At 41.3% G+C, this 25,158-nt stretch overlaps 1 protein-coding gene across 2 annotated transcripts in view; it reads left to right on the top strand.

Moving 5' to 3' along the window:
- Positions 1-21,191, top strand: part of ATF7IP2 (activating transcription factor 7 interacting protein 2) — a 39,649-nt gene extending 18,458 nt beyond the window's left edge. Inside the window, exons 6-10 of one of the 2 annotated variants that reach the window (XM_045994000.1) lie at positions 9,572-9,645; positions 10,753-10,814; positions 11,400-11,454; positions 20,085-20,170; positions 20,741-21,191. In XM_045994000.1, the coding sequence (XP_045849956.1) occupies positions 9,572-9,645; positions 10,753-10,814; positions 11,400-11,454; positions 20,085-20,170; positions 20,741-21,154 (691 nt within the window). In that variant the 3' untranslated portion in view covers positions 21,155-21,191. The remainder of the gene's footprint in view (positions 1-9,571; positions 9,646-10,752; positions 10,815-11,399; positions 11,455-20,084; positions 20,171-20,740) is intronic. The other variant, XM_045994001.1, reaches the window with a different exon arrangement.
- Positions 21,192-25,158: the final 3,967 nt, after the last annotated feature.

Here is a 25,158-nt window from a genome sequence, read left to right as displayed (position 1 = left end):
ATTTAGAAGTTTAAACATTTTTCTTTTGAGAATGTGTAGGAAATGGGAAAGGCATTAACAGCGGAGCTGAACAAGTTCATAGAAGAGAAGGCTTATGCACCAGAACACATGTTTGAAGAAAAGGAACTTGTTTAAATAGGAAGAAAATGCCGTTATGTGCAACCATTTCCAAGAGGGAAAAGGAAACTTCAAGTTGTAAGGCACCCAGGAACAGACTATTTCACCAATCGTGATTGAATGAAACATTAATTATGCCTAAAACATAAGCCTGGCTTTGAACTTCATGTGAAGAACTATTTGTCGAGATCGAAGGGGGAAACGCAGTGAGCAGCCACGGTATTTTAAGAAATTTCCTACAGTGTTGCATGTGCTCCTTCCTACTCATTCTTCATTAACATTAATTTAATCTTATAAAACTTCTCCCTCTCTTATAGATGAAGAAACCAAGGCAGAGTTTCTTGCCCCCAAAACCCTGTTAGTAAGTAACCAAGCCACTAAAGCCACCAGTGGAATTTAGACCCAGACCCAGACAAGTTTGTCTCCAGAACCCATAAACTGAAATTACTATATTATAACATTACCTGGAGAATTATAATTAGTAATTTTAGACACAAATTTTTTTCCAAGGGTAAAATGCATGTAGAAAGCATAGGTTAGGTACATCCAGATGAACATGAAAATCATCGATGTCTTCAGTTTCCTCTCAGACATGGTTCATTTAAAAAACAGCCATCATTGGGGCACCTGGGTGCCTCACACTTAATTTTGGCTCAGGTCATGATCTCTGGGTCGTGGGACCTTGCCCCGCATCGGGCTCCAAGCTCAGGAGGGAGTCTGCTTGAGATTCTTTCTCTCCTGTTCCTTCTGTCCCCCTTCCCCTGCTTGCTCTTGCTCTCTAAAATAAATTTTAAAAATCTTAAAAAACAAAACCCAGCCATCGTTGGCAGCAACCAACGGAACAGTTTTATAAAAGTAATGTATCAGGGCACCTGGGTGGCTCATTGGGTTGAGCCTCTGCCTTCAGCTCAGGTCATGATTTCAGGGTCCTGGGATCAAGCCCCACATCAGGCTCTCTGCTCAGCGGGGAGCCTGCTTCCTCCTCTCTCTCTACCTGCCTCTCTGCTTACTCGTGATCTCTCTCTGTCAAATAAATAAATAAATCTTTAAAAAAAAAAAAAGATAGGAATGATTCAAAAAAAAAAAAAAGTAACGTATCAATAAATGCTCACAGTATTTCAATCTTTAGTTTGCAGATAGATGAATTTTTCACGGTAAGTACTAACAACTTTACCTACACAGACATGCCCTATATATGTATATATAATTTTTAAGTAAAGGTAAATGACATAATGCCCCCTGAGAACTGCACAAACAAGTGTATTGCTTGGCAAATTTGGACAAAGTAAACACATTTTGTAAATATCTTCCAGATCAAATCAGTGGCATCCAGTCCCCCTCATGCCTCACCCTTGGTCACTAATCCCACCCCTAACACACCAACCTGAGGAATCACTATCTGAACTTTTACCACTATAAGTGGTTTTTGTTTGATTTTCATGTTTATAAAATGGAGTCATACTCAGTGAACTCTTCGGCGTCTTGCCTCTTTTGCCACCATTACGCATTGTGAGGTTCATCTGCGCTGTTGCTTAGCGCAAGTTTATCCATTCTTGTTGCTCTGTGGTGCTCAACACACGAATGTACCTCACTCTACTCACAACTGTTAATGGGCATCTGGGCTGTTTGCAGATTGGGGAAATTATGAGTAGTACTGTTATGAACATTCCTTTACATGTTTTTTGGTGAATGTACATACACTTCTGTTGAACATTTGCCTGGAAACAGAATTGCTAGGTCACAGAGTGTATGTATTTTCAGGTTTAACAAGATATTACTAAAGACTTGCCAAGGAGGTCACACCAAAGCTACATTCCCATTAGGAAGTATAATGAGGTCTTTGTTCTTCCATATCCTTGTCACCACTTGTTAATATCTGCCTTTCTTGCTTAACCACACGGGTATGTTTATAGCATCATGTATTGGTTGAAATTTTGTATTTCCTTCTAATAATGAAGTTAAGCACATTTTTATGTTAGCCATTTTCATACCTTTTATGAAGTTTCTCTAAGACTTTTGCATGTTTTCCCTTTGAGTTGCCTGTCATAAGTTTTTTGTCAGATATGTGTACTATAAATATCTTTTTCCATTCCAAGTCTTTCCACTTTTGTAGTAGTGTGTTTGTATGAATTGACTTCTTAATTTCATTACAGTCTTTTTTTCATGGTTTCTGCTTTTCTGATGAATGTTCCATCTGGTTTAACTATATCCATCTTTCCTCAATATTCTTAAAAGCATCAATCATAGTTCTTTTAATGTTTTTATTTTATAACCCCAGCATCTGGGTCATCTATGTAACTTTCCATTGTTTTTCTGTCAGTTTCTGATCATTTGGCTCTGTCTTTTGGCCTGCTTGCTAATTTCTGAAGAATTGGTGAGGCTCTGGAATAATATCATCTTACTGTAAACAATATTTATTCTCTCTGGCTGAGCAGGACCTGGTCACCTGATCTACTCAGAGATTGGTAGAGATTGAGGCTTGTTAATGTGGTAAGGCTCCTTCTGTCTCTAGTTAGTTCATGAGTCTCTTAAGATACAGACCTCTACGGATTCCCAGCTGAAAGCTTGGAGTGTTCACTAGGTTCCCTCCACCTTGGTGGGTCCCAAATTGTAATCTTTACTGCCTCATCCCAATGAAAAGCCAAAAATTCCACTCTGCTTTTTAAAGCCTTTCTGCTTGGTTTCTTAAACTCCTGAGTAATGCTATATTTGAGGTACTATAGCAGCAAGGAGAAATACTTAAAATATTAGAAATATTGGGATGCCTGGTTAGATGCCCGACTGGCTCAGTCGGAGGAGCATGTGACTCTTGATCTTCAGGTCATAAGTTCAAGCCCCATCTTGGGGGTGGAATTAAATACATGAACTTTTTAAAAACAAAAAGAAGTATTTTAGAAATGTTAAATGAAGAATTTTGAGATTGATAAGAGATTTTGACTCTAGTGTAGTGAACATCTGAAAAGAACTGCTTATGGTTAAGTAACAAACTAAATACAGTTATCAATCTATGATGACTGTTACTAGTAGGAAAAAATATACAAAATAAACTCTTTAGGTTTTGTTACAGACAAAAAATGGAAAGAAGAATGAAATATTCTTGATAAAATTTAGATCTGAACATTTGTTTTTGTTTACTGAACTTAGTAATAATGGCTGTTAGAATCTCTTATTGATAAATTTGGGAAAAATTGTTGAATTAAATCTGTTCTAAAATGTACATTAAAACAGTTCTAAAATGAATGTGTAGGAAATGTCTGCTTCTGCCCATGAAGTATGAATTGCTACAGGAATTGTTCTTTCATTGTCAACAAACAGAATACCAAACTAAAAAAGAAAAAGAATTGTGTGCGGACATTGTTCAACAGGGAGCATAAGACTCTTTCCCTGGGAGAAGGGAAACAGGTGAAATGCACCCTACCGTTGTTCAAGCTTAATGCCTGGAGGCATTTTGCAGGTAAAGGGCAGGGGCAGGAGGAGCCCAAACAGCCTCTAGAGGTCTTGCTACATTTAGATCAGAGATTGGGGGGTCTGAGTTGGCTAGAATTTGTGAGGCAGAACAATAAAGAAAGCAAATTGTGTAAAGATAGAGCTCTGATGATCCGCAGAGGGAACCTCTTGAATCATAGGCTGAATGCAGATCTGTGCCTGCAGAGGATGAAACTACAAGAGGCTGGGGAAAGACCCACTGGAAAGAAGACCAAACATTTTTGGATATTGTACAGGGCTGGGAACATTTTGCTTTCCCACTGACTATAATGAACAATGGAATAACAGGTAGAGAGTCCTTAGGTGGTTGTAGCTGTAGTGAAGCTGGCTTCATCCTAGACTAAAAACTTCAGTGGGCCTGCTCCCAAAAAACTAAAAGGATACAAAGGATGTGAGTAATCCTGAGTAATTTAACTGCATTCCACAGTGGTCCAGCACTGTTTTTCTTTTCAAGATTTTATTTATTTATTTGACAGAGTACAAGCAGGGGGAGCAGTAGGCAGAGGGAGAGGGAAAAGCAGGCTCTCCACTAAGCAGGGAGCCCAACTAGGTGCTCAATCCCAGGACCCTGAGATCATGACCTGAGCCAAAGGTAGACACCTAACCAACTGAACCACCCCTGTGCCCATGGTCCACCACTCTTTGAAAGAATGAAACATCATCCATCATTCAACAGTGTAAATTTTACAATGTCTGACATTTAATCAAAAATTACCAGACATGCAAAGTAGCAAAAAATATAATTCATAACAAGGAGAAAACTAAAATGCTAGAAACTGACTTAGAAACAATATGTTTGATGGACAACAACAACATAAAACAGCTATTATCATTGAGTATTCATGTCCCAACAATATAAAGGAAAATGTGAAAATAATAGATGTTTAAAAAAAAAAACCCAAGGTGAATTTCTAGAAATTTGAAAGACAATAACTGAGTGTGAAGAGTACACTGATTAGGATTAACATTAAAATTAGGATAATTATTGATTTTAAAAAAAGACAGTAGAATAGCAATAGTAACTATTCAAACAAAGGCATGGGGAGAAAAAAGACTAACAAAGAAGATGAACAGAGCATCAGAGACCTTTGGAACAGAATTAAGTGGTCTAATATATAGATATATATATCGCTGAAGTTTCCCCAGGCTGTGGGGGTGGGGAGGGAGGAAAGATGTAACATCTAAAATTTTTCCAAATTTGGTGAAAATTCAAAACCCATAAATGTTTAAAAAGGGGGAAAAAAAGGTGAAGGTAGTGCCTAGAAAATCTTAAAAACAGCCAGAGGGAAAAAACCTCATTACACAGAAAGGAACAAACAAATAAAATCAGGAGGCTTCTTGCTGTGCACTATGCAAACTAAAAGGCATCTCTAAAGCTCTGAAATGCGGAGGCATCTCTAAAGTGTTGAAAGAAAAACTACGTATTAAAATTTCTACACTCTGTGAAAATATCTTTCAGATTTTAGGGGAAAACAGACATTTTCAAACTAAAAAAAAGTTGGGGTGGGTGTGGAAAATATATCAGCAGCGGACCTGCACTGCAAGAAATGTTAAAGGAAATTTTACAGGCAGAAGGAAAATAAAACCAGAGGAATTTTGGATCTGTCCAAAGGTAAAGAGATGAAAGTACTGGCTATAATAAATATGTGCATAATATAAAATATTTTTCTGTCCTTCTACATAGGGTACATATGTGTATATGTCTCATACTATTCTCTCATGTTGTACATGTGTGTAAGTATGTGTGTGTGTGTATAATAAAATAAAGTCATACTATTTATAGTGTGTCTGCATATGGGCAACAAACAGAATTTCAAATTTAAAAATCAATACTGTTTACAATAATGTCAAAGAACATGATATACAAAGGGATATGATTACCAAAACATCTGTAAGACCTAACTTCAGAACTACGAAGTACATTTCAGATTCATGATCTAGCATGTAAGGAGTCATCACTCCATTCTAACAAGTAAAAAGCTCAACAAACTGAAAAAAATCAACACCTCTTCTTAGATCCATTAGAGAAGTAAGGCCACAGAGCAAAATACTGTCGCCCAAATCCAGAGAGACCAACAGGCAGAAATGGTAATCATGACACTGGAGAACTGGAGCAGAAACCCAGAAGCAGAAGCTTCCGTGGGAACCAATGCCAGTTTAGGAAAATGTAAATTGTAATTGCTGGAGGCTCGGAATAGACAAATCAAGAGTTAAAAACTACAGGGGGACACCCATAATTTTGTGTTTTACCTCCAGGAGCTCTACCAGGTCCTAATGGTGAATATTGGAGAAAAGTCCCTTCATGCTTGCAGCAGCCAGTTGGCAAAAGGAACCTTTTCAAATGTTCCAGACCACTCTGTTCTTTTTTTTTTTTTTTTTTTTTTTTTTTTTTTTAAAGATTTTATTTATTTATTTGACAGAGAGAGAGATCACAAGTAGGCAGAGAGGCAGGCAGAGAGAGAGGAGGAAGCAGGCTCCCTGCGGAGCAGAGAGCCCGATGCGGGACTCGATCCCAGGACCCTGAGATCATGACCTGAGCCGAAGGCAGCGGCCTAATCCACTGAGCCACCCAGGCGCCCCCAGACCACTCTGTTCTTAATAAGGCCTTGTCCTAGGGAGACACTACTACTAAACCCACCTGGCTGAATGAAATCCCCAACTCCTGCTCCCTCTAGCTTTCCATATGGAGGAAGTGAATACCCAACTTCAGCTGCTCCAGCCATCTGTCCCACCTAAAGCGGGTGATTGACTAAGAAGTGCTACTGAAATTCACACTCCAGGGGGATAGGCTTACTTGAAAGACTGAGAGCTAGTCATAGTATTAGTAAAACCACATCGTTACTAAAGGCTTGTTTATCACGGGTCCTTTTATGCAGTACACCATGTCCACCTGTCAACAACAAAAAAAATCACAAGATGTACTAAAAGGCAAGAAACACGATTTGAAGAGACTAAATAAGCATCAGAAATGGAGTCAGATATGACAGAAGTGTTCAACTTAGGGATTTTGAAAAACTATTTGCTAAAGGCTTCAGTGAAAAAAAAGTAGAAAAAATGCAAAAACGGGTGGATAAATATGCAGAGAAATGGAAATGCTTGAGACCAAAACGGTAACAATGAAGAATGCCTTTGATGGACTTAGTAAATAGATACCGCTGAGGAAAGCATCACTGAGCTTGAAAGTCTGACAACAGAAACTTCAGAAAAGTAAACAGAAACAAGACAACAGCAAAAATAATACAAGAACGTGGGACAAACCACAAAGGAAATAACTTAAGCATAATGGGAACACCAGAAGGGGAACGGGTGCGGATGTGCAGAGAGAAAGGAACAAAAACTGTTTGAAGCCATAATTACTAAGAATTTCGCCCAAATTAATGTTAATATCAAGCTCAGAGAACACTAAGCAGAGTAAATATCAAAAAACTGCATTTAGGCATAAGATATTTAAAATTCAGAAAATGAAAGAAGCCAGAAGGAAAAACACCTTACCCACAGTGGAGCAAAGGTGAGCATTGCATCCAGCTTCTCCTTAGAAACTACGCAAGCAAGAAGAGGGTGGAGTGAAATATTTTAAAGTATTGAGAGAACAAAACCACCAGCTTAAAATTCTGTATTCTATGGCATTGTCCTTCAAAAGCAAAGGAGAAATACAGACTTTCTCAGACAAACAAAAATTTAGGGTATTTGTTGCCTGAAGACCTGCCATCCAAGAAGTGTTGAAAATTCTGCACAGAGAAGGAAAATAAGTCAGAAAATCAGATTTATATAAAGACAAGAAGATCTTCAGAGAAGGAATGAATGAAAGTAAAACAGAAATACATTTCTTGATTTGACAAGAGTTTGTTCAAAATAATAGCAACTGTGTGTGTGTGCGTGTTTAAATGAAATGAATAACAGCAATGATACAAGGAACAGGTAGGAGAAATTAGGAATATTTTGTTATTGTAAGGTACTTCCACTACTTGTGAAGCAGTACAGTATTATTTGAAAGTGGACTTGGATTAGTTGTAAATGTATATTGCAGACTTTAAGGGAACCACCTAAAAAAGAAGTACAATTGATAGGCTAAGAAAGAAGAGAAAATAAAGTCATATGCAATGCAATTTTATTCATAATTGCCAAAATGTGGATGCAACCAAGATCTCCTTCAGTAGGTGAATGGATAAATAAATCATTACATTCAGACAATAGGAATATTATTCTGTACTAAAAGAGAAATGAGTTTTGAAGCTAGGAAAAGAACAGAGGAAACTTAAATGCGTATTACTAAATGAAAGAAGTTAGTCTGAGAAGGCTATATATTGTATGATTCCAACTACATGACATCCTAGGAAAGGTAAAAACATGGAGACAGTAAAAAGGTCAAATACTGCCAGGGCTGATGAGTAGGGATGAATAGGCAGAGCACAGGAATTTTTAGGGCAGTGAAACTATTCTGGACGATACCGTAATGATGGATATGTATCATTATATGTTGTCAAGATGCATGGAATGTACACCATTAAGAGTGAACTGTGTTGTAGACTGCGGACTTCGATCGTGATAATGATGTGTCCGTGTAGGTTTATCCTTTATAACAAGCATACCACTGTGCTATAGCATTTTGGTGGGGAGGTGTGGGTGGGAAGGCTGGTTAGGGACGGTAAATATATGGGCAAATTCATTATTAGTGTCACTTCACCCAAATCATTCTGTACATTTAATGCAGTCTCAATCAAACTCCTGGCAGCCTTTTTTATAGAAAATAACAAGCTGATTGAAAACTTAAGTGAAATGCAAAAGACCTAGAAGATGAAAGCAGTTTTAGAAGAACAAAGTTGGAAGACACACATTACCTAAGTTTAAGACTTCTATAAAGTTATAGTAATTAAGACAATGGTGTTGTCTTAGGATAGGCCCATAAATTGGTGGCCAGATTAGAGACTATTATATATTGTCTGTTGGTTTTCAGCAAAGAGGCCAAGGTAATTTATTGGAGAAAAGACCGTCAACAACTATTACAGGAATAGCCAGAGGGGAAAAGTGAACCTGCTCTTTTTACCTCACACCATATACAAAATAATTTGAAATGGAACACAGGCCTAAATGCAAAAGCTAAAAATTAAAATAATCTATAAAAAAAGTGGTATAACTGTGCATAGAAAATTCATTTAGACATTTTATGGGCTCAAAGAAATTTGTGTCAAGATCTTAAGAAAGATTTTGATGTAAATGTCAAACTCATGAAAGAGGAGTCAAAGTCAAGTGGGAGCAATAAGCATGATGGGTGTCATTTACCATCTTTTTAAGTTTAGTCAATGTGTGGTCAATTTTTTTACTACAGTGATGTAATGTAGAATTGTGGCAAGACTAATTTTTTTTTTTAAGATTTTATTTATTTATTTGACAGAGATCACAAGTAGGCAGAGAGGCAGGCAGAGAGAGAGAGGGAAGCAGGCTCCCTGCTGAACAGAGAGCCCGACAGGGATCCCAGAACCCTGGGATCATGACCCGAGACAAAGGCAGAGGCTTTAACCCACTGAGCCACCCAGGTACCCTGAGGACTAATTTCTTAATAGCCTTATTTGTCACAGTCCTATATCTGTAAGAGTCCAAGTGTCTTACTGGTGTTTTTTTTTCAGTTACTTTTCATTTTCATCAAGGCAAGTATATGTTCTAGAGTGACATTTACATATTGTATATTTATGTATATTGTATACTTACAGGTTATATATTTGGGTTCATTGTAAATGGGTCTTTAGTAGGTTTTAAGGATCCATTATTGGACACTTAACGGTCACGTGACTGGCAACACACGGGGTTTCTTGGGTATTTGGTTTTATCTCCAGTTGCCTGCCACAACTGTTAGATTAAACATGTCAGTTATGAAATGTTAAGTCAGAGAATTCTAACCATTGATTGCATGTTTCAGCCTGATAATGCATGTTTAGTTTATTTTTGTTTTTAATTTTCTTTATCATTTTAGTAACAATGATGATGTTATGTTGATTTCTGTGGAAAGTCCTAATTTGACAACTCCAAATACATCAAATCCAACAGGTATCTTAAGTTGATTAAAATATGATCTATGAAATTAGAAAGCCTCAAATCAGTATTTGTATTAAAATGGAGAATTGAATATTATCTTTCAATAAAATAAAAATTTTAATTCTACTTTCAAAAATGTTTTTATATCCATAATTAATATTATCTGAATAAATAAATGTTCCTTAATTTAACTGAGGTTTCTTTTTAACCTCGTGATTTTATTTATTTTATTTTTATTTTATTTATTTTATGGCCTTTTGTTTGTTTTCTGTGTTTAATGGATTTGTAAGTTACAAAACTCCTAACTTTTCATATACTTCATTACATGAAATATTTATTTGCCCTGGCATGTGTTGGTGGTAGTGATTTGGGTTTTGTCTTTTTGTTTTATCTTAAGATTTAAAGTTTGGCTATTCTTTAGCATCTTTGATTTTTTTAACTTTTTGGTTTTTTGAGTTGTTCCTCTTTAGAGTTTCTGTCTTATTCAACTTAGGTAAAAATCTTTGCCCTCAGATCTCAAATAAAGTTCCTTTCTCTTGAAATGGCTATCTTCTTGGCCTGTAAGTTCTCATTCAAAACTCCCCCTTTCCTTTTCATATTTTACTATTTTAGTGTATTTGCATCTTGATTTCGGAAAGCTTTGCCTCCACTTACATAGCCACTCAGTTGCCCCCAGGGCTCAGACTGTTCAGATTATGAAGCAGATATTTATAAGGGATAGTAAGCATTTATCTGAGGTTTTCTCCTGTTCTGAATTGAATGCTCCTCAGTCATCTCCAGAGTCTGGGTTAGAGGTACTGTGAATAAAGAATCAGTACATTTATTTCCATGTCTGTTTCCTCAAATGCCATATCAATTTACAGGTGGAGTTTCAAAAAAGAGTTACTAATAGTTGTAAAGTTACAGAAGGACAAAATCTTTTGAACCCAAATTGGATTTTTTTTTATTATTTGGTTCCTCGGTCTTTGGAATGGGTCATGTCAATTGAGTTCCTTTTTTGTGATTATGTAATAAACTGTTCATGAGCATCCTCATTGTGTTTGAGCATTCATATGTTACAAAGTTCATAAATATTTAATAGTTTAATACATTTGTCAAATGTTGGTATTTTTCTTTCAGATACTGGAAAAACCACATCGGGAAATTCTAGTACTTCACCTGGTGCTAAAACAGAAGTTACGGTAGGTAATAAATGTTGTCTCTGAATGTTGTTCATCTGAGTATGTTAGTTCTGTGAACTTAGTGTTGCTGCCTGGTGGGGGTGGGGGGGTGACTTAGTTTTGTCATTCATTCTCTGTGACATTAATGCCTGATTCGTTAGCACACCCAGATTTCCAGTCTAGCTTAAATATTAAAACGGTCAGTGACAAACATATTTCACAATCCTACTTATTTACCAAACTAACTACGACTTTGCTTAGTCATATTCTCAGAAACCATGTAGTATTTCCTCAGCCCCTCTCTCCTAATAATAGAGTTCAATTAAGCTATAGTGTTTTCTTTTTTTAAAATAATTTCTGCAGGGCACCTGGGTGACTCAGTGGGTTAAGCCTCTGCCTTCTGCTCAGGTCATGATCCCGGGGTCCTGTGATCAAGCCCCGCATCGGGCTCTCTGCTCAGCAGGGAGCCTGCTTTCTCCTCTCTCTCTGCCTGCCTCTCTGCCTAGTTATGATCTCTGTCAAATAAATAAATAAAATCTTTAAAAAGAATATTTTCTGCTATGGAGGCAAAATCTTCATTTTCTAACAATTTTTCAGGCTGTAGAGAAGAAGAAATTCGATTCTGTGATTGATCTGACGAAAGAAGCCCTATCAACAACAGGTAAGGGATTTGTCCTTCCTTTTTTTTTTTTAATTAACATATTAATTTGCCCCAGGGGTACAGGTCTGTGAATTATTAGGCTTACACATTTCACAGCACTCACCATAGCACATACCCTCCCCAATGTCCATCACCCAGCCACCCTGTCCCTGCCCCCCAACCCCATTCCTTTTAAGAGGGAAAGGAACAGTCCAGAAAGCGTTTGACCCATTTATAAAGTCTGTTTTAGTGTGTTAGTGTGTGTGTATATCTCTATGCAATTTTATCATGTATTCATGTGTAATGGTCACTACAATCAAATTACAGTTACGCATGGGTGTTGGGCGATGATACAGTATGTATCTTTTTGAGACTGACTTCTTTTACTTAGCTGATTCCCCTGCGGGTCATCAAAGCTGCCTACCAGTAGTATTGCTTTTTACGGTCGAGTGGTATTCCATGATGCAGATGTATAATGGTTGTTTCACTCGCTGAAAGATAGCTGGGTGGTCTGGGACTATTACGAATCTCTCTTCCAGTACACACCTTTCTTCTTGGTACCAGTAGCCCTGTAAGAGGGTACTAGGGCAGAGCGTGGAAGTGTCGAGGAAGAAGGACAGCAGTGCCCTCTTTCTCAGATTTAAACAGGAAGAAGTAAAATGTAGTCATCTGGGGCTAGTCATCAGTTACAAACAAGTTTCATCTCAATAACTGCACTTGAATGTTCTTGTTACTCTTTTTTTTTTTCCAAAATATTTTATTTATTTGACAGAGAGAAATCACAACTAGGCAGAGAGGCAGGCAGAGAGAGAGGTGGAAGCAGGCTCCCCACTGAGCAGAGAGCCCCATGCGGGGCTCGATCGCAGGACTCCGGGATCATGACCCGAGCCGAAGGCAGAGGCTTTAACTCACTGAGCCACCCAGGCGCCCCTGTTCTTCTTACTTTTAATAAAATCTGGGAATGTAACTTATTTAAACATTAAAAAATTATGTACTATTTTAAAATGGGGAGTAGCATAGTAAATATATAGCCAGTTCCTTCTCCCCTTTCAACTGGGATCCAAGCAAAGGTTAGAACGATTGGAATCTCCAGGTACCCCATGATAGAACTAAAAAGCCCTTCATTTCCAGTTCCAAGATGAAGATTAGAAATATAAATTTGAAAGATGAATTGGGAACCTATAATAATCGTTACTTTTTAATTAAGATTATTAAGTCATTTCTAAACTACAGGGTGCAGGATTCGAGATACAGTAAAATAAAAAGAACACAGACTCATTCAGTGCTTTAGAGAGTCAGTCAGACCTCGAAGTTGGGGGGGCTTCAGTTTGAGATCTAGCAGGTGGACAGATGGACCATGCTCATTACGCTGCCGGCTCATGATACTATGAATCTGTTCATCTTGTAGAGTGTCCAGTTCTGAATAAAGGTATCAGGTCAAACCTGGACTGTTTCCCATTATTCCCAGCCTTAATGAATGGAATCACCAGCTCACCCAATTTCCCAAGCTAGACATGAGTCGCTTTTGACTCTTGGGTCTGCCTCATTCTACTGTGTCTCCCAAGGTATGTCTGCTGACCCCACTCTTCATTCTTTCATATTCACTTCAGACTCTTTGGCTGGACTTTTCCTTCCAGGCTCCCCTTACCATTGGTATTGGGGCACACCTGTATTATAGCTGTATGGCATTGCTCTGTTGCTGTTTCTTTCCATATCACTTCCTGAAAGGACTCCATTCTCTCCGGCCAGCGTCAGGGGCTTTATTAATCTGTAAGTCTCCATCCTCTTAGCACAATGCTCAGCACGTAGTATACATTCCCCCCACAATACTGAATTAATGCATATTTTCCACTGAAGAGTTTTAAAGGAAATGAAAGCTCACATACTGTGAATGGGAGTGTAAATCTTTCTGGGAGACCTTTTGTCGACATCAAAAGCTTTACAAATATGCAAAATTTGACCCCAAAATTCTGTGACTCGTTACGTAAAGAAACTAAAGTTAAGTATATAGGGAAGTATGAAAATGTTCATGGCAGTGCTGTTTGTGAAAAATCAAAGTCTGAAAATCCTTAAATGTCTAGAAATAAAGGATTAATTGTGCAAATTAGATTCATAAAGTATAGCGTATTCAGCCATTAAAAAGAATGTAGTAGAAGAAGTGTGTGCTGATGTAACGTCTTAGAAGTGTAATAAGAAACAGGTCATAAACGTATATAGAGAGAATAGTGATAGAGTCAAGGGCCCAGGCTTAACTTTTAAAAAATTCCAGATACTGCAGTATAGGACTACAGTCCCTTAGAGAGGGGAATGAGTGGGATGAGCTGTACGGACTGCCCCAGCTTTCCTCCTAGACTGCGGTGCAGCGGAGGAACTCCCAAGCAGAGAATGGCTGTCTTGCCATTCCAGGTGAGGAGACAGAGACTCATGCAGAGAGGCAGAGGCCACCAGAATGAAGGGGAAGAATATAGTGGCAGAATGAGGAAGCCACTCAGAGAAAGGGCTCCGGGACTCTAGCGCAGAGTCCTCTTGAGTCCTTACTGAAGTATCACGCCACACATGCATAGAGTGAAACCCCACAAGCCTTGGCAAAGAATGACCAAAGAGCTTTATGCTCGGAGGTGGGAAACGTTTCAGTTCTGACCAGCTGTAGTGACGGCTGTAGTGACAGTTTCTTGCGGACCATCTGGGTATAAACTCATCTTAGAACAAAGGCAGTTGTAGCCTTACCCTAATAAAACTGAAAAGCTTTGAAAGGATTGAGCTGAACTACGTATAACTTGATAGCTTATCACACAAAGCCCACTGTGTTCTATTAAAAGAAGAGAATGGAATTCAACACATAACTATTTAAAGTTTATAATACCCGGGGCACCTGGGTGGCTCAGTGGGTTAAGCCTCCGCCTTCGGCTCAGGTCATGATCTCAGGGTCCTGGGATCGAGCCCCGCATCGAGCTCTCTGCTTGGCGGGGAGCCTGCTTCCCTTGCTTCCCCCAATCCCACCTGCCTCTCTGCCTACTTGTGATCTCTCTCTGTCAAATAAATAAATAAATTCTTTTTAAAAAGTTTATAATATCCATCATCCAGTAAGAAAGAAATCATGAGAGATACACAGACCAAAAAATGGAATCCATAACCAGGAGAAAAATCAGTCAATAGAAATAAACTTAGAAATGACAGAGATGACAGAATTAACAGACAAGGACTTTGAAGGAACTTACAGAAATATGCTCAAAGTGGGGCGCCCGGCTGGTTTAATCAGAAGAGCATGCAACTCTTGGTCTTGAGGTCGTGAGTTTGAACCCCACACTGGGGGCAGAGATGACATAATAAATTATTACATAATAAAATTTTTAAAGTTAAAAAAAAGGAATATGCTCAAAGATAAGAAGTGAACAGGAAAGAATAATAGAAATAAAAGATACAAAATAGAACCAAATTTTAAAAAAGAGAACACTTAAAGTTCCGTGGATGGAATACAAACAGCGTATTATACAGAGAAGAAGGAGAAAAAAATGGTACACTGGAGGAAACAGTACCTGACCAAATAGTTTGGAAAGAAACTACCCAAATTAAAGAAGGGTTTAAAAGAGAAGAAAAAAAAAAAAGACTGAGAAAAAGGAATCGGACTTTCAGTGAACTGTGAGATGATATCAAGTGGTCCGACATACACATATGGTCAGAAGTCTTCTAAATTTAATGAAAAGTACAAACCCACACAATTAAGAACTTCAGTAAATTCCAAGCAGGGTAAATACAAAGAAAACCGTATCAAGGTACACCATAATCCATTCATGAAAACCAGTGATTAAAAAGAAAAATCTTAAAAGTGAACAGAAAACAAAACAAAACGTTTTTTCAAGAAAAAAATGTTTTATATCATAAAATATAGAGAAGAACAAAGAATTCACAGTTTTCTCAGTTGGAACTATGCAAACCAAATGTCAGTCAAATGACATCATTGAAAGGCTGAGGTAAAAAATTCCTTAACCTAAAATTCTATATCGACCAAGTATCATTCAAAAGTGGAAACAAAATTAAGACTTTTACATATAAAAGTTGTTGTGGGCAAACCTTCATTATCAAAAAGGGAGGCCCCTGGGTGGTGCCATTAGTTGAACATCCAGACAACACTTTGCTATAGAAGACACGGAGACGGCGAATATTTTACATAATCTAAGAGAAGCCACAAGAAAATTCAAAGAGCAAATGAGGCTAATGGAGAACAGAAGCAAGATGGTAGATTTAGGGGCGCCTGGGTGGCTCAGTGGGTTAAGCCTCTGCCTTCGGCTCAGGCCATGATCTCAGGGTCCTGGGATCGAGCCCCACATCAGGCTCCCTGCTCAGCAGGGAGTCTTCTCCCTCTGCCACAGACCCTCCTCCTGCTTGTGCTCTCTTACATGCTCTCTCTCAAATAAATAAATAAAATTAAAAAAAAAAAAAGATGGTAGATTTAAACCCAACCAAACTCATAATGAGAAAACCATAAATGGTCTAACATGAAAAAGCAGACATAGTTGGACTGGATAAAAAAACAAGACCAAATTATATGATAATTATATGATGCCCTTTAAATATAAATATGTGGGTAGGTTAGAATTAAAAGGAGGGAAGAGGACAACTGTGCAAAAGCATGCAAACGCTAATCATGACAAAGCTGGAGTGACTGTATTATCGTAAAACCCTTCAGAAGAAGGAACAGTACCACAGGCAAAGAAGACCATTTCAGGAGGCCAAGAGACACATGAAAAAATGCTCCACATCACTTAGCATCAGGGAAATACAAATCAAAACCACAATGAGATACTACCTCACGCCGGTCAGAAAAGCTAAAATTAACAAGTCGGGAAACAAGAGATATTGGTGAGGATGCAAAGAAAGGGGAACCCTCTTACACTGTTGATGGAAATGCAAACTGCTGTGGCCACCCTGGAAAAAAGTTTAAAATGGAGCTACCCTGCAACCCACCAATTGCACTGTGGGGTATTTATCCAAAGGAAAAAAAAGTGATTCAAAGGGGTGCACTAACACCAATGTTTATAGCAGCAATGTCCATAATAACCAACTATGGAAAGAGCTGAGATGTCCATCAACAGATGAATGGATAAAGAAGATGTGGTCTGTATCTCCAATGGAATATTACTCAGCCATCAAAAAGAATGAAACCTTGCCACTTGCAATGACATGGATGGAACTCAGAGAGTATTATGTTAAGTGCAGTAAGTAAGAGAAAGACAAATACCATACGATCTCACTCATATGTGGAATTTAAGAAACAAAACAGATGAACAGAGGGGAAGGGAAGGAAAAATAAAATAAGAGGAAAATAGAGAAGGAGGCAAACCGTAAGAGATACTGAACTCTAGGGAAAAAACTGAGGGTTGCTGGAAGGGAGGTGGGTGGGGGGGAAGGGATAACTGGGTGATGGGAATGGAGGAGGGCACGTGCTGTGATGAGCACTGGATGTTACATGCAACTGATGAATGACTAAGTTCTACCTCTGAAATTAATAATAGAAAAACCTAGCATAAAAAACTTTATCATAATGATAAAGAAGCCATTTCATCAGGAGACCCAAGGAAACCTACATGTGTAGGCATGTTATTATAGAATTTCAAAATTCCTGATGCAAAAACTGATAGGATGAAATGATTAAAAAATAAACAGTTATATGGGGTGCCTGGGTGGCTCAGTGGGTTAAAGCCTCTGCCTTCGGCTCAGGTCATGGTCTCAGGGTCCTGGGATCGAGCCCCACATGAGGCTCTCTGCTCGGCAGGGAGCCTGCTTCCTCCATCTCTCTCTGCCTGCCTCTCTGCCTACTTGTGATCTCTGTCTGTCAAATAAATAAAAATCTTTAAACAAATAAAATAAACAGTTATAATTGGAGGTTCCGTCACTCCCTTCTTGGTGATTGATAGGGCATGTAGACAGAAACAGAAGTTGTAAAACCCGAGCAACACTACCAACCCAACAGAACCTAATTGACATTTGTAGACTGCTCAACCCAGCCACAGCAGAGTACACATTCGCATTAAATGCATAGGAAAGGAGCAGTGAGATAGGTTGGGTTCTGGACTGCAAAACTAGTCTCTCTCTCTCTCTCTCTCTCTCTCTCTCTGTGTGTGTGTGTGTGTGTGTGTGTGTGTGTGTTTACAGTGCAAGTGAGCCAGTGGCGGGGAGGGGCAGAAGGAAAGGGAGAGAATTTTAAGCAGGCTTCACAGCACTGATTTCAGTTGCAGGGCTCAATGTCAGGACTGAGGTTATGACCTAAGCCGAAATCAAGAGTCAGACACTTAACCTACTGAGCTTCCCGGTCGCCTCTAGTCCCAGTATATTTAAAAGGATAGTTATCCTCCAGAGCACACTCTCTGATACAGCAGAATTAAATTGGCAATCAGTAACAGAAATAGCTAGAACATCCCCAGGTATTGGGAGGCTAGACACATTTCTAAATAACCCATGAGTCAAAGCAGTCAAAAAAGAAAGTGAAAAATATTTTTAACTGAATGAAAATGGAAAAAGAGCAACATTTGAGGGATGTAGGTAAGGCAGTGCTTAGAGGGAAATGACTAGCATTAAATGTCTATAGTAGAAAAAAAATAGAAAGTCTAAAATGAACAATCTAAGTTTCTATCTTAAGATGCTAGGAGAAAAAAAGGACAGATTAAGCCTAAAGCAAGTAGACGACACTTTGCTATCAAAGATGTGGGGACGGCAAACAGGCACAACAAACCATCATCCTCATCCTTGTTACTCATGAGCGAAATGAAGACGATAGTGAGACACCAAAACATAGCTATTAAAATGCCTACAAGTGAAAAGAACTGAAAATACACAAAGTGTTGGCCGGCTGTGGAGCAAGCTGGCGTTCTGGTGCTTTGGCGGTAGGAACGTAACATGGTAACCACTTGGGAAGTGGCTCAGCAGTTCCTCCAGACGCTCACTGTACCCTCAATCATGAGACACGGTCATTGCAATCTTAGCTAGTCCCCCACGAGGAATGACAGCCTGTATCTCCACAGACTTCTACGCCACTGCCATGGCACCTGGATTCATAATGGTCCCAAACTGCAGAGTGCAAAGATCCATCAGCCGATAAATGGATAAATGGGTTGTGGCGTATCTGTACCAGAAGGTCCTTACAGCTCCAGCAGATTTTTTACCACCAGCAAAGAAACTGACTAATGAAATGACTTGGAAACACAAGGCAGAATCTCAATTATGCTTGTCAGAAGAAAAATACAAACAAGAGAAATTTTGTTGAGGGAGATTCAGAGTGTATATTAATCAGTTCTACCGCTGCACACACAGTAGATCAAAATGGTTTTGACGCTTCATAGATGCGCTCAAACTCGGGAATGTTTTAGCTCCCTAGCCCTACTACTTTGCACCAGGCGGCCCCGTTTCTTATCACCTCCCAGAGACAGCCTCTCCCCAGTTGTTTTCAGACCATTCTTAACAGCTGCTTACACCCTCTTCCTTTCGCTTAGCCCGCATTTCCTCTTTTTCCCTTTCCTTTCTTGCCTACACCACCTCTCTTTACTCCATCCTCCTGTCTGACCCCCCACCTTCCCCTCTCCTTTACCGCAGTCCACGGTTTACCGCTCACCCTGAACAGTGTGGGGATGATGATAAGACACCAGCCCCACGTGTAGCTGAAAATGCCGTGACTGTTACCTCCCCAGACTTAACTACTGACGGCCAACCGCTGACCAGAAACTTTCCCGACTACATGAACAGTCAACACCTGTCTTGTATGTTACACGTATGATATGCCGTTTTCTTACGATAAAGTGAGCTACAGAAAAGGTGCTTTTAAAATCATGAGGAAGAAAAAATAGATTTACAGGACTGTACTGCATGTAGTGAAAAACATCCGCGTGTAAGTGGACCCACGCAGTTCAAGCCTGTGTTGTTCAAGGTCAGCTGAGCATCTGATCTCCAGGCGAACACAGCCTCAGAAACAGAGAGTCTTTTAACCCCCAGACTGCCTGATACTTGGTTTGAATTCCCGGGACTTGCATGTGTCTTGTATTTATACTGGGTTGTAAATGGCTCTGTGTTGGCAAACGTCCTGCTGACCTAAGAGGGCACCTCAAAGGCCGCTGCCCAGCGATCCCTCTCCCACGTGTGGTTTCTCCTAGTTAGGAAGTCGTACGTGTTTATCTTAAGAGGGCAGTTTTTGTCACATTAAAGGGAAATTCTCTGTATTTGACACCTTTGGGTCTTGAAGTTTTATTTTAAGGTTTTATTTATTATTTATTATTTTATTCAATATTATTTATTATTTTATTATTTTATTTATTATTTTATATTCTTTTATTTATTATTTCGAGAGAGAGTGCGCGCATACAAGTAGGGGGAGGGGCAAAGGGAGGGGGAGAAGTAGGTTCTCCGCTGAGCATGGAGCTCGATACTAGGCTCAATCCCAGGCCCCTGGGATCATGACCCGAACTGAAGGCAGAAACTTAACCGACTGAGCCCCCCAGGTGTCCTGGGTCTTAAACTTTTATCAGAAGTTTATCATCTTATTTCACAGTTTTATGATTTTAGTTCATATTTAATTACCACCTAAGACGTAAACTAGTTTTGCTGAAAGGCTATGGAATTGATTACCGCAGATAGATTTTACTTCTCAAATCTTGTGTTCACAGGAAGTTCGGCATCCGCCGTGGAGTCACCTACAAAAGCTGCTTTGATCTCAAAGGAGACAACCCCCGTGGCACAAAATGCAGCCCAGGTATGGATCAGAGCCGCTCTGTCAAGGAATACGCATTCCAGATTGAGCGGACGTGCCCACTGTACTCGCACGGAAACACCTGGGTCACATTTCGGCTGGTACTTTTTCAAAGTGTGCTATTGGATCTCTACTTACTTGTGGAACCAAAATAATTTAATTGAATTTTCCAGAAACTCTGGAGGTTAAATATGTATTTTTTTTTTAACCCAACAAAAGATTTTTAAGAGTCGCAGCCATTGTCAATGAGGGTGGAGGGAAATGGGTGTTGGACACTCACACTTTTCATGCAAATTAGCGCAACGTCTGGGGACACAATTTGGAAATGATGGAATATTGATCCCAGAGTGTCCGGGACCTAACCCATTCTGGATCAGTGGTTCCAGAGCATGGAGATCCTAATGCTAAAAGAAGCCGATGCTTAAAAAGACGACCCAGCCCCACATAGTCTTGAATGTTCTCATGATTCCGGTAAAGGGGCCAGAGAACAGGCAGTGTATTTAGAACCGCAGTTAAGCGCTTTAATCAAAAACGGCCAGTCCAGCTTGCTAAACTTCATAAATGTCTTTCTAGGTTCTTGAGTCCTTTGAGCACTTGCCACCTCTCCCAGAGCCGCCACCACTACTCCCTGAGCTGGTGGACAAAATCCGGGACACGCTTCCTCCCCAGAAGCCCGAGCTCAAAGTGAAACGGGTGCTGAGACCCAAGGGCATTGCCCTGACTTGGAACATCGCCAAAATCAACCCCAAATGTGCTCCAGTGGAAAGCTATCACCTCTTCCTCTGCCATGAGAACCCGAGCAATAAGTTGATTTGGAAGAAAATTGGAGAAATTAAAGCTCTGCCCCTCCCCATGGCCTGTACTTTATCTCAGTTCTTAGCTTCCAACAAATACTATTTTACTGTCCAATCAAAAGACATTTTTGGGCGATATGGACCATTTTGTGACATAAAATCTATCCCTGGGTTTTCTGAAACTCTTCCCTAAAAAAAAAAAAAAGAGGCTTTGGTAATTATATATTGTACCGCACTGTTTTGTTTTTTTCTTGTTTGAGTTGTGGGTTTACGATGTTCCTCTAACACTGTTTGCCATCTTCAAGGGCCAGTCCAGATTGTGAACCCTTTGTATAGGGACAGTCCTCTTCCCTGTGTCGAAAGTGGCCTCGTGTCATGAATTTCTGATTTGCACCCCGTGAGTACTTCCAGTGGGTATGTTCTACAACACACTGTCGCTGGGCAGTGCTGGGCACAGTACCGCTGCCCACGGACCCTGGTGTATGAGCCGCCCCCAGCGCCTTGGCCGGCAGTCCGCTATCGGGCGCCTGCGTCTGTGGTCAGTGCAGGTCAGTGAAAAAACCCACTCTTTGGAGGCAGGCTCGTCTGTGGGGTTCATCTCCCCAAGATCTTATGTAAATAAGTGTCTTCTCATTCTGTTCAAAATCTAAGGGCCATGAATTTGCCCTCTCTCTTGTTCTTTTTTGGCTACCCAGTCACTTGGAAACGAGTCTGGAGGTTTTCCCTAAATCTGTTTGTATATTCAGGTGCGTAATAAAATCAGTTAAACACCGTGTGCTGTGTACACAAAACCTGGAGTACGACTTATGAAACCGTCATCCAACCCACTGCTGCAGCTCCGGACAACGGAGTTGCCTGCTGTAGGTTTAAGGCTTTCGTGGGTTGATTGTTCTGTGCTACTCTGTTCTTCTCCTGGTGCCGCCGTTCCTCGGACAATCAGAGCAGTAAAGGGGGCACGTCTGTCTGCGGCGCACGGGAGGGAAGCTGTGGCTAGCCCGGCTGGCCCGAGGAACTCAGTGGGCCAGCAGACTGGGTGTGAGTTGCGCCTCCGGGGAATGCTGAGCAAAGGGAAGTCACTGCTAGTGGGAGGGACAGTCTGCTCCCTAGAGGCGGGCTTTCTGGGTCCGTGGTGGGAGTGCAGGCCTCCGAGGCTCCGAGATTGCAAAAACTGAACAAGGAGCGCTTTTCCTTGGCATTTTATGAATGCCTTCAAAGCTTCAGTCCGAAGTAAAGCTGTTATTTTTCAGTCTTCTGGGTCTTTCTCTTCTCATACACTGCCCCTGGAAAAGCCAGATTCTGACTGAATGGAAGAGACGAGCTGCCCTCCGTGAGGCCCAGTTTCCAGCTCAGAGCAGTGGCGAGCCCCCTGCGGCTCAGGACAAGAGCTTCACTAGGCGGCCACTGCACCCGCAGCGGGGACGCAGACCAGACACTCAGGTATGAGCCAAGCGAAGCCCGAAGGCTTGACACCTTAAACAAGGTCTGGGTGTGCATCGCCAAAGTGGAACTCCGTCCCCAGCCGGCCCGCTTCTGGAATGGGGGTGGGCGCACAGGTCTTACGGGTTTTCAGGATACCAGGACGAGGGAGGAAGGCTGACAGTCAGCATCTTGGGGCTGGTGCCTCGAGCAGCACTGTTTCTTGCCTTTTGCCAAGTGTAGGGGCGAGATCCTCAAGTGTTACCCCTCGGTGGCACCAGCAGAGAGCCAGCCTAAGGACGACACAGATCCGGTACCTAATACGATCGCATCGTACACAGGGAAACGGATGCCCTGACTTTGGGCAGGAAGTGTGAAAGCACAGAGGTCCTTGGTGCCTGTTTCTCGGTGGCCTGCGACTCAGCGTGACCCTCATGCCCATGCACATCTGGATTTCCTCCAGCGCGGGTGGAAATATCGGGTAGTTGCATCTCCCCTGACAGAGCCCTCGTAGGAGGCCGGAAGACAGGAACCGACGCAACAGGATTGGCTGCATGACAGGCTTTCTTAAAGTTCAATTTCCCTCCATCGTCTGGATTTTTGCAGTAATGGGTCAAGCGTAAAAGGGTCGATCTCTGAATTTCTGTCACCTCAGCTTCTGTAGAGATTGCAGTAAGGCGGATCTCAAGGGACACAGCTGTGGTCTGCTGTTAGCAAGCCCTGCGCCAAGGACCCATCTGGAAGTCTCTTTTCCTTTCTTCAAGGGAGGGAAATAACGTCTGATCTGTGAAGATAATATTTCTATACTCAAGAGTAATAGTTAAAACTATTTCCAACCCAGTTCTCTCTCCCTGGATTAGTGTTTGCAGTTGGACAGGGTGGGGATGGAACGGATTTAGCCAGGATAACACAAAAGGCAGAGGATACTTAATCTTTGCAGTCGTGCGTTTTCACTCCTTGGATGCAGGGGAGTACTCAATTTGGGGGAGGGAGAACCTAATGGTAGGCACAGCCCGTGGGACTGATGTCCACAGTGGCCTGAACAGAGGGTACAGATACAGCGCGGGGCGGGTAGCCACACGTGGGGGTAATTACTCGGGGTCATGGGGTATTTTCTGGCCTGTCTGCAAATGAACCCGATCACCACAGCCCAAGGTCAGCTCCCATGGGTGAACTATGCTTTTTTTACCCATGAAAAAGGAATTGTCCCATAGCTAGGGACACACCTGTCTTTTGCTCACAGATGGGGACCCACGAGTGGCAGGCAGAGATACTTGGGTAGTTCAGCGGTAGGATATGACTTTGTTTCAGCCCAAATGGGCTCTGTATAAAACCAGTTCGGTAAATTTATGGGCAGAGGTTATTCCTCTGAGCGAAGCAGAGGGCAGACATAGGTAGGCTGGGCGATAGCCCAAGACAGAGCAGAAATTCTTAGCAGCCGGGCCAAGAGGTTCATGACATGGTAAAAAGGTTTGGGCCATGAAGCTCAGCCAACCCGAAATTGTTTTCACCAATTCATCAAATTTTCCCCGTGAAATACTCATGTATTCATTCAAGGAATTACTGAGCATTGCCGTATGCCAGACACCAGGCCAGGGACTAACAAGGAGAACGAGCAGATACCTTCCCGGGCGCCTGGCCGGCCCCATCAGTTGTGCTTCTGCCTGGGACTCAGTCATGATCTCAGGGTCCTGGGATCGAGCCCCACATCAGGCTCCCTGCTCAGCAGGAGTCTGCTTCTCCCTCTCTCTGCCCCTCCTTCCCACTCGTTCTACCTCTCCCTCCCTCTCCCTCAATCTCAAATAAAATCTTAAAAAAAAATTTTTAAAAAGTAGATACTGTCCCTGCCCTTTTGGAACTGACCTAAGGACATTAACAAGTAAAAAGTAAACACCCAAGATTTTCAGAGAGCAACACGGTGCAATCCATAAGGAAACTGAGCAGGAGATGCAGTAAAGCATGATGGTTGGGTGGGGGGGGAGGCTAGTCAAGGAGAGTTTCTTGGAGAGGGAGGCACTTGGGCCTGAAGGATTAGAAGGAACAAGGCATGAGGATGTCTGCGGGAAGGGTCTGTGCCAGGTCGAGGGGTTTAACCCTCACTCAAGGAAGTCTTCTAAAGCAAGAGAATTTGGGTGTAACAGGACCCCATGGGCCAGGGAAACCCACTGCATGATTCTTAGTGGCTCCTGATTCAGAAAAACAGCTCCAGAGGCCATCGTCTGGACAACAGGCAAAGCCCAGCTACAGACTGTACAGGTAATAGCGCCACGTCCATGTTAAATGACGGACATCTGACTCCATGCCTTGACACCTGTGACTCACAAATGGTTCAAAAAGATTTGCGTGCGTGCGCGCGCGCGCACACACACACAGAGAAAGGCCAAATTAAATACTGACCACAACGTTATTAGTTGGAGAATCTAAGTGGAAAGTCTGTGGGTGTCATGTCACAACATTTCTGTAGGTTGAAACTTTTCAGAATAAGTTGGGGGACAAAACAATGGGTCATTGGACTCTTACAGTCCATGGAGGGTCTGGAAATCCTGATTCAGGGGAGATCTGCAAAACGAGTAAAGCTCACCAGGTTAAGAGCACAGAGAAGAACATGGGCAAGAGGCGGGGCGTCAGGATCGTTCAGGGAGGCCCGCGGAGGCTGCCGGGGGCTAGACCGTGGACAGCAGAGCATAGAGGACCTCGCTGGTCTCCTGCAGCTCGGCCTTGCCTCCCTTCCCCACTCCCCCGGCTCCACACTGAGAGGGACAGTCTGTCTCTACCTGCTTG

This window comes from Meles meles, chromosome 21 (assembly GCF_922984935.1).
Source record: "Meles meles chromosome 21, mMelMel3.1 paternal haplotype, whole genome shotgun sequence".
Lineage (NCBI taxonomy): Eukaryota > Metazoa > Chordata > Mammalia > Carnivora > Mustelidae > Meles > Meles meles.
Note: the sequence above shows the minus strand (reverse complement) of the source record. Positions and strands in the feature narration are given on the sequence as shown.